At 54.0% G+C, this 10,090-nt stretch overlaps 1 protein-coding gene across 1 annotated transcript in view; it reads right to left on the reverse strand.

The window, feature by feature from the left end:
* PRDM15 (PR/SET domain 15) overlaps positions 1 to 10,090 on the reverse strand; it is a 61,252-nt gene that overhangs the window by 14,008 nt on the left and 37,154 nt on the right. The window contains 7 exon segments of the mRNA XM_017855194.1: positions 383 to 502; positions 897 to 976; positions 1,851 to 2,014; positions 2,671 to 2,805; positions 4,076 to 4,207; positions 6,717 to 6,811; positions 9,197 to 9,583. Of these exon segments, the coding sequence (XP_017710683.1) occupies positions 383 to 502; positions 897 to 976; positions 1,851 to 2,014; positions 2,671 to 2,805; positions 4,076 to 4,207; positions 6,717 to 6,811; positions 9,197 to 9,583 (1,113 nt within the window).

Consider the following 10,090-nt stretch of genomic DNA (forward strand, 5'->3'; position numbering starts at 1 on the left):
CTAGTCTGCGTAGTGAATACTTGCTGAGGGTTTTGCATCTACTGTCTGATCCTGTGGTGGTTTTGGGAATCATTCTGTACTTTAAACAATTAGATCCTGCATTGTTTTCCTACTTTTAAAATGATTTGTTTCTGCCTTTAAATTTATCACATCTTTCTGCCTTCTGGACTACTTGATTTTTCTTGCAGATTCCTGATTTAAATCCTGCCTCGAGTCCTTTCCTTTTAAGTAAGTGACTGAAGCCTATGGGCTTCCAGGGCCACACTCTGGCAATGCCTCTCGCACCATGGTCATTGTGCCAGTTCTCAGTCATGTACCCTTCGAGTCCTGCAGCTGGGCAGTCTGGCTGAGCCTGGCCCGTGGCCCCCGCACCTGCACCCACCTTTCCCACACTCAGCGCACAGGTACTCGCGGACGTTGTCATGCACACGCATGTGCTCCTTCAGCATGTCCTTCCTGGCGAAGGACTTCCCACACTGCTCGCAGGCGTGGCTCTTCACACCTGAGAACACAGGCATCCGCAACTCAGAACCGAGGAGCTCCAATCTGCGGTGGCTGCAAAAAGGACGTACCAAGGAGAGGGGCCCAGCCTCCCCCGCAGCTGGAAGTGCAGTGACAGGGACGGGGTCGCCTCTTCAGCAGCCTCCACAGAGCCCTCCCGGGGGTCCTATGGCTCGAGTAGATCCCTGAGGACCTGCAGGGGTAAGGGGGCAGGGGGCACTGGGCTCTGAGTGGCAGGGCTGATAAGGACGGGAAAAGATGGAGAAACGGAGGAAGGCACAGGGGAGGCAAGGTGCGACGGCTCTGTGTGTAGAATATGCGGAGGCCCCCTGGCATCCCACCCCGCCAGCCCCCTCCTGCAAGGGCCAGGGCCCCACATCCTGACAGACACGTACCTGTGTGGATGAGTTTGTGGCGCTCCAGGTTCCCTATGCTGTTGAAGATCCGCCCACAGATCTCGCAGGGGTGGATGTACCTGAAACCAGAGACAAGCTCAGGATGGCCGCACAGCCTCAGGGCTCCATGGCAGCGAGCGCGCTCCCCAGCACCTTCCTCCACAAAGGTGAGGCAATACGGTGCCACAGGGACGATAAAAGCCGCAAATATTTGAGCCTCTGCCACGGGTTGAATCGTAACCCCCCAAATTCCTACATCGGAGTCTTAAGCCTGGCACTTCAGAATGTGACTATGTTTGGAGATGGGGTCTTTGCAGAGGTGATTACATGGAAATGAGGCCATCAGGGTGCTCCCTGACCAATCTGACCAGTGTCCTTATAAGAAGATGAGATTGGGCACAGACACGCACAGTGGGACGGCCCTGTGAGGACACGGGGAGAAGAAGGCATTTACAGGACAAGGAGAGATGTGTCAGAGGCGGCAGCCCTGCTGCCACCGTGACCCCTGAGCTCCTGCCTCCAGGACTGAAGATGGTGTCTGTTTTTAGGCTGTGCCGGCTGTGGTTCTTCGTCAGCGCCCCTGGACGGGACTGTTCAGTCACTCAGCAGACTGCTTGGGTTATGGGCTGTATGTCAGATGTGGCCTGGCATTAACAAAACCTAATTGCTGCAGGAAAAAGTATTTTGGGTCATTCTGTAGGCAGGGCAGGAACCCTGCTATTTTCCTGTAACATGGCCAGCTGGTGCCAGGAGACTATGTGGAAGCACAGGATAAACCCTGGCCCTGCTGCCCCCCACTCCTGCCGCCCCCAGCCCTGCTGCCCCCCGGCCCTGGCACTCAGAGGATATCACTTGTTCAAAGCTACAAATGGCTTCTTAAAGCATGTGTCTCTTTGCAAGGAAGCATGTCCCCTCCCTCCTGGCACAACCCAGGAGCCCCCAGGCAGGCCTCACTTTTGCACGTTGGGGTCCGGCAGGTTTTCGCGGTGGATGACCATGTGGGCATGGTAGGTGGCCTTCAGCGCAAAGCGCCGGTTGCAGATGCTGCAGCCGTAGCCCTTCTCCTTGTGCACCTCCATGATGTGCTTCAGGTACTCCTTCCCCCGGCCAAAGGTGAGCTGCAGGCCAGGTAGACAGGCCACTGCTGACACCCGCATGAGCTCCCTGGTCCTCTTAGCTAATGAGGTCGTGTCCACAAACCAGGGTACCCAACGCCCTGAGGACCCACGGCTTATGCCAGGGCGGAAGGGACTCTCAGAGGCTTGATGGGGAACTTCTCCGAAGCCATAAGGCCTTATGCCCAAAACTCAGAGCATGGTTCTCCTCGGAAACAAACCACTCTCCTTTTTGGCCAGCCCCTTCCATGCACAGGGGAGGCCTTGTGAGGGCTTCAGGCCTGAGCGGGGAGGAGGAGGGGGAGGAGAAAGGGAGAGGGGAGAGGTGCCCCAGCCTGCAGCCAGCACAGCCACCTTCTAGGCGTCCGATCCCCCCACTTCATGGGTGTTCCTGAACCGCGTCACAAGGCAAGTTCCTGGAGTGTGCCTGTGAGACCCACATAGGCCATCCCTGAGCACCGAGGTGGCATGGGCTGGCCTTCCCAGGCACAGGTGATGGACAGGCACCCAGTCTGCAGTAGGACCACTGGCCCCAGCCTTTGGGGAGGGAGGGCTGCTTCCAAGATCCACAAAGGCGCCTGCTGTGTGGGGCCTGCAGCCTTGAAGCTACCACGTTTCTTTCCAGACCACCCAGGCACCGCGGGGCAGACCCACCATACCTGGCACCGCTTGCAGCTGTACTTGTGAGGCTCCGAGTCCGCGCTCTCGTCAGAATTGTCATCGTTTTCTTCCGAGGAGATCCCGATCTTACCGATAAACTCTTCCCTCTGGTGGTCATCCATCAAAGCGATATCCTGGAAAACAGCCAACACTTCCGGTTTCTAACAGTGCAGCAGACGCTTCACACAGTTACCTATACCACAGGGACGATCAATCATTTCCCCAGATGCAGAAGAAATGCCTCTCTGATGCCCATGACGGCCCTAACGAGCCACACTTATGCCCCAGTCCATCCCAGAGGTCCCCACCTAAACGCCAGAGCCGCCCTCGCTCTCCACGCGGGCTGTGGCTACCTCTCACGTGCGTCCAGCAAGATCCCAATCTGCGCCCAGGGCCAGGCACTGCTGGGGAGTGCCCCGAGTGGGTCTCCCATACCACCTGTTCCTTCTTCAGTTCTTGATCAGCGCTTCTCCCGCCCTTCATCACACCCCAAATCCTCCCTGCTCCCAGAGCTTCTGCTCTGTTCCTCCCTTTCCTCAAAGGCGGGGAGGGATGCAAATGCCAGGTCCGGGATGGGAAGCAGCCACGGCGGGGAAGCTGGGCCTGGCAGCTGGGCCACAGGAAGTGAGGCCAATGCAGTGACAGAATTCATTTTGGAGAGATGAAATGTGGCTAGTTGGTCAACTATTTGAGGACGCTGCTGTGGTCTGAATACTTGAACCCTCCCAAATTCCTATGTTGAATCCTAACCCACCAGGAAATGGTATCAGGAAGCAGGGCCTCTGGGAAGTCATTAGGTCATGAGGCTGGAGCCCTCAAGAATGGGATTTGGGGTGGGGCATGGTGGCTTATGCCTATAATCGTAGCACTTTGAGAGGCTGAGGCAGGCGGATCACCTGAGCTCAGGAGTTCAAGACCAGCCTGGCCAACATGGTGATTTTAGCCTGTCTCTACTAAAATACAAAATTAGCTGGCCATTATGGCGGGTGCTTGTAGTCCCAGTTACTTGGGAGGCTGAGGCGGGAGAATCGCTTGAACCCAGGAGGTGGAGGATGCAGTGAGATCTTGCGATTGTACTCCAGCCTGGGTGACGGAGTGAGACTCCGTCTCAAAACACAAACAAAAAGAACGGGATTCAGGCCCTTATAGAAGAGATCCCTACCCTTCTACCATGTGAGGACACAGTGAGAAGGTGCCACCTATGAACCAGGAAGTGAGCCTCGCCAGACACCGAATCTATGGGGGCCTTGACGTCCAGCCTCCAGAACCATGAGCAGCACATGTCTGCCCAGAAGCTGCCCTGCCTGCAGAATTCTGCTATGGAAGCCTGAGCTGACTGTGACAGACGCTGGCCTGGGGGCCTGCCATGAGCATGCCTGGGTGAGGGCGGCACGCGATCGACACCTTGAAGTGGACGTGGATGTGGTCCCTGAGCACGTCCACGCGGAAGAACTTGCGCCCGCAGATCTCACAAGTGTACTTCTTGTCGCCGTGGGTAAGCAGGTGCTTATTCATATTGCTCCGGCAGGAGAACACCTGTGGGCAGAGGAGCCGCATGGTGAGGGGCTGCAGCGTCGCATGATGGGAAGGAGCCTCTCCACCAGGCTCCTCCGGGGAAACCACAACCTGGGACAGAAGCACAGCACTGTGCTCCAGGCCTTGCGTCTCAACAGTTCCTCAGTGTGCGAGAGATACAAATAATCACTGATGCCAGGATAAGGATTACTCACTGAATTGTGTAAACAGGTGCTTATGTTACAATAGAAAATTGACCATTTGCTAGTCCTTATTATAAACGTTAGGTCAGCTCCATTTTTTTAGCTCATGTAAATATTTCCCTAGGATGGACTATCAAGGAACCAGAAAGTCACAGAAATACCTGCAATTTTCTGAAAGTAGGTATCAAAGAAGAAAGCTAGTTACCCCCTTGGCTTTTATACTGTGTTTCATGCACATTCACAGTGTCCCTGATTTCTTGCTCTGGCATGACGGGTATGGAGATGCACCCATTCATCCAATACCCATCCCAGGGGGTCACCTCTGTGACCAGGGCTGGGGTTGGCACTGGGAATACCGTGGTCCACATGACAGATGTGGCCCCACTGGCACAGAGCAGTGGACAAGGCTGGCAGCTGAGACCACTGCGAGGGCCGCAGAAACCTCAGCACCCCACAGGGCTCTGCGGGTCTCTATCTGGATAGCCATTCCCAGTGGCCAAGTAACCCGGGGTGTGACCTCCTAGAGCTCACCTGATGCCCACATTCTCAAGAAAAGAACGTACTAGATGAATGAAAGGGAATGAGTGATTCGCTAGGGACAAGATGCCGGCATCTCCAGGCAACATCTCCTTCCAAGCTGCGCAGATGACTTACGGGCTGACAGCACTGTGCCCCATCCCAGGGATGCTAGGTGGGGCAATGCGACAGGGTGAAAGGTGAGCAGGAGAGGACAGAGTCTGCAGATGTCATGGTCTTTACATACAGACTGGGCTGAAGATGAGAAATAACTGGAAACAAAAAGAATTCAGTCACCCAAACTACAGGCTATTTCACTACCTGCCTCAACCCTCAGTGGGTATTCAATAAACACTGCACGGAATAAAAACGTGTTTGGATGTGAGGCACTGAGCTGGTTTTGCACATACGATCTCTCAACAGCACGGAAGGCACTTGGGGCCAGTACCCCCCAAGGGGCAGAGGTCAGTGGGCAGAAAGACCAGGGACGGGGGACAAGGGGCACAGGCTTCGCCCACCTGTGGCCTGTGCACAGCTGGCCCAGCTCGCAAAGGTGCTCCAACTCACCTGCTCTACCCCAGCCCTGCCCCTCCAGCCCGCAGTCTGGAGCGTCACCTGGAACCCCAGCCACACCGCCCTCCTCATTCATTTGCTCAGGCTCGCTCTGTGGTTTGAAAAAAATCAGGAAATTTCATATAAAAACTGAGATATCCGTTTTCTCTTTAAAAAGTCAAAAGCTCGGTGATGGTGCTGCATGCTGGAAGGCAGGACAGCGGGACGGTGACAGCGGGCCTCCTGCGGGGGCCTGTGCTCCCAGTTGCTGAAACGCTGGAGGAGCGTCGCTCTGGGGCTCATGTGAGCCGTGTGTGGCTGAGGCATCCTCCAATCGGCGGCTCCGAAAGCCACCTGAGCGACGTGCTGGAGCTGCTGGGCCCAGAGCCCACTTGGGAGCCGCTCAGAACCCTTACTCTGCAGCATGAGCTTTGCATCCTGTGACAGACAATTCCTAGGCCTCTGAGCACAGATGCCATCTTATAGTCACCTGAGTGAAAGCTAAGTAACGAAGAAGTGATGCCACCTCCAGTCACAACCAAGGTGCTTATGCACAGAACTTGGGGCCATGGCAGCCTGACAGCTGTGAGTGCCATGGTGTGGGCCCTGGGCTCTCCCAGGAGGGGCAGCGTGTTTGCTGGATGTTTAGGATCCTGCATCTCCACCAAGCAGCCAGGTGTGGGACTCCCGAGCTAGTGCCAGAATGGTCCCCTCACTGCGCAGCCCTCGGATGGATGTGCTCCCGTGGATGACATCACCCTTTCCTCACTTGGGCAGCGCCGGGCATCCACTGAACGTGCCTGGGACCACCTGCCATGGGATCGGTCACGCTCTAACTTACAGAACGCCAGCCATCCACTGCACAGAGGAGACCGGCGCTGACAGGCAAAATAAAGCCACTGGATCTCCCTGCATCCTCATTCATTGTGCCCCAGTCCTGACCACAAGGTCACTGAACAATGCTATATAGGAGAGCGGGAGCCAGGGAGTAGCTCAGGTGGAAAATCATGGCAAAGAGGAAACGAGGCTGTCCAGGAAGAACCCTTCTTTCTCAGCCCACTCACTGGAAACCCATCTTAAGTGCCAAAGAAATCCAAATGGCAAGTGTTTAAAATGGGTGGACACCAGTTTAAGACAACCTGAGCACCCATCGTTACCCCCCAAATCTTCCCTGCAATACTCTGTAAGTACAGCTCATAGAGTCTTAAGAAGATGATGTGCTTTCCATCTCAGCTTCCGATGCGGACCGCGAGCATTACCTTGCCACACACCGGGCACCCGGAAGGCTCCTTCTTGTAGCGGACCAGGTTCTCCCCACCGGCCTCCAGGTCCTCTCGCTTCACCCGCCGCACTCCTGAAATTGCCAACCCCACCAGCAAGACAGTGAATACACTCAGAACACGCGAAGGTCCATCAGATCCCACTTCAGCCAGTGTCCTTTCCAGTGCATGGGAGGACAGGGCTGTCCACAGTGGGGACAGAAGCCTGGCGGTGTAAGTAACACCACCTGCACACTGGCATCAGCACTAACCGCCATTCCTGAAGCAGCCCCAGGGAAGGAAGGGAGATGGCACAATGTATGTGGCAGCTGCAGACACAGTTCTTGCATCGGAAACATTTGGAAATACAAGGGCATCGAGTGCTAAATTTTCCTAAGTGGCAGAGCGATGATGAGCTCCTATGGAAGAAGGCATTTCCACTCCATCTAAAGGCTCAAAGCCAACTTACGGTCTTATAGATGGCAAAATAGGCCGGCATTTTTTATTTAAAAGATACCAATATTCATCTCTCGCAAATTAACATCAGTCAAACCAACATCAGGCCGGTAAATAAAACCTTTATGGTTTTGAGGCATATTGTTCCAAATTGGAATCAAGACAGTTTTTTTTTTTTTTTTTTTTGGGGGGGGGACAGAGTCTCGCTCTGTCGCCCAGGCTGGAGTGCAGTGGCCGGATCTCAGCTCACTGCAAGCTCTGCCTCCCAGGTTTATGCCATTCTCCTGCCTCAGCCTCCCGAGTAGCTGGGACTACAGGCGCTGCCACCTCGCTAGTTTTTTGTATTTTTTAGTAGAGACGGGGTTTCACCATGTTAGCCAGGATGGTCTCGATCTCCTGACCTCGTGATCCGCCCGTCTCAGCCTCCCAAAGTTCTGGGATTACAGGCTTGCGCCACTGCGCCGGGCCCAGATTTTTAAATGTTCATGCAAAACAGGTAAGTTTTGACCAAAAGAGAGAAGCCCACTTCTCAGGATCTCTTTCTACATTGCCGACCCATTCTGGGAGCATTCCTGCCTGGCCAGGTGTAAATGCAGAACCGGACTTAAAAATGCTCAGCAAGCTGGACGTTGGACAAATGGACCATTCTCCAAAGGCTCCCAGCATGACAGACACAGGAGTCTGAGGAGTGGCTTAGACCAAGCTCCGATATGAGAGACAAATCCATAAAACAGTCACAAAAGCATGAGTTTACTCCCACATAAGATGACCCGAGTTACGTTAAATTGTAAAATGCAACCCAGCCACACTGCATCCCTGGAAACAGTTGACTTCTGGCAGCATCCATAGCTACTGGCATCCACGGACGCTTGCTATGTGTGGGGTGCTGTGCGAGAAGTTTCAAGAACAGGGTCTGGTTCAACCATCGCAGCAACCCTAGGGGTTCAGGTCTGAGTACTGTCTCCCCTGCGTAGGTGAGAAAACTGAGGCACAGTAGCTTGCTAAAGTCTACCCAGTCACTAAGTGGAGTCCAGGTTTGATTTGAGAAGCCCTGAGGATACCACCCAAGGAACCACAAAGAGAAATGTTGTGGGTCTTTATGAGTCAACATGAAGAGAAGAGTCAAGTAAAAAAGGAAAGTGCTAAAATGTACACAGGATGCAATTCCAGCCTCTTTTGAGAAAAGGGACAGAGGCACATGTGTATGCCTGTTTGGATGGACATGGTTATACTTCATTTTTTTATATATATATTTTTTGAGATAAGGTCTTGCTCTGGAAAACAGTGGTGCAAGCACAACTCACTGCAGCCTCGACCTCCCAGCCTCAAGTGATCCTCCTGCCTCAGCCTTCCGGGTAGCTGGGACTACAAGTACGTGCCACCGTGCCCAGCTAATTTCTTGTAAAAGCAGAGCCTCGCTATGTTGCCTGGGCTGGTCTTGAACTGCTGGCCTCAAGAGATCCTCCGGCCGCGACCTCCTGAAGTGCTGGGGTTCCAGGCGTGAGCCGCCATGCGTAGGAGGGTTATACTTTACACAGGACTTTGTGGTCTTACATCTTCTTTTCAATAAGCATATGCTTCATTTGTAATTATAATTTTTTCCAAATTTTAATGAAAAGGTGTTTGAAGGGCTGCTGCTCTTAGTTGCTCTTGTACGGGATTTTCCCACTTTCTGTCATTTCACAATGTCTAGTATCTTTGAAAAAACACTTCTAATGACAGTAAAACACTCGACTCTACAAATCGCCCAGTTTTCTTAGCTCCTTCCCCAGTGTGGAACATTGAGGGTATTTCCAACTGCTTCTCCTTGCGCATAGCAGGTCTGACACCTGTGTCTCAGCTCCTTGCTCTCCTGAGACAGGTTCTCAGAAGAGGATGAGCCCTTCGGATGGTGGGCGTTTCCAGGCAAAGGAGCAGGCAGCTGAACTGCTCCCCAAAGGCCTTGCTGACCGCGCCACCCCGCCCTGCCCCACCCCACAGGAGCTGCCTCTCCCAGCCCGCAGCAGGTGCACAGGCGGCCTCACCTTCCAGGTGCCGGCGCTGGTGGTCCAGCATGACGTCCTTGCGGTAGAACATCTTGCTGCAGACCTCACAGGCAAACTTCTTGTCTCCGTGCTTCTTCTTGTGCTTGGAGAGGTTGCTGTTGGTGGAGAAGAATCTGAAACACATCTCACACTGGAACGTCTTGTCATCTGTCCAGAGAGCAAACACACACAACGGTTTTGCGGTAAATAACATCTCACGCAGGCATACACACGTGGCCTGAATGTCAATAAAGCGTGGGTGACGGGCATGAGTCACGGTAGACGCGTGGCCAGGAAGAAAACAGCACCTGTGTGTCACACGCTGTCTACCCCAGGAACACACGATGCAGAGACAGGAACCCCAGTGCTTGAAAAGCAGACAAGGAGCTCACCTTTCATCACCAAGCAATGCCAGCTGCCTCCCTCCCAGGGCACCCTGTCCCACAGCACCTGGGGACGACGACTCCACTCCTGTCAGGGAAGCTGCCCGGTCCAAAGCTTCCCCTGGGCCTGCACTCTCCAGCATAACCAACTGACAGACAGAATGACTTCCCTACCAACCAACCCATCATCCGACCACCCGACCAACGTGGCCGCCCCCTGCCCCCAGGATCCCTGGTGTTGGCCCTCCCAGACTCCTTCCCCATGGACGGACATCAGTGTGCCCATATTCCCCCACTTCACCCAAATCCTCCTCAGCACGCACACAATCACACACCACACAAATACACTCAACACACACCACACACATGCCCCACACAAATAATCACACACACCACACACAAACGCCTCACACACACACACACCACAGCACATACACACCACACACACACACACACCCACAGAAATACACACTCAACACATCTAAACACATATGCATGCCCCCACACATAA

The sequence above is a fragment of the Rhinopithecus bieti genome, unplaced genomic scaffold (assembly GCF_001698545.2).
Source record: "Rhinopithecus bieti isolate Rb0 unplaced genomic scaffold, ASM169854v2 scaffold_40803, whole genome shotgun sequence".
Taxonomy (NCBI): domain Eukaryota; kingdom Metazoa; phylum Chordata; class Mammalia; order Primates; family Cercopithecidae; genus Rhinopithecus; species Rhinopithecus bieti.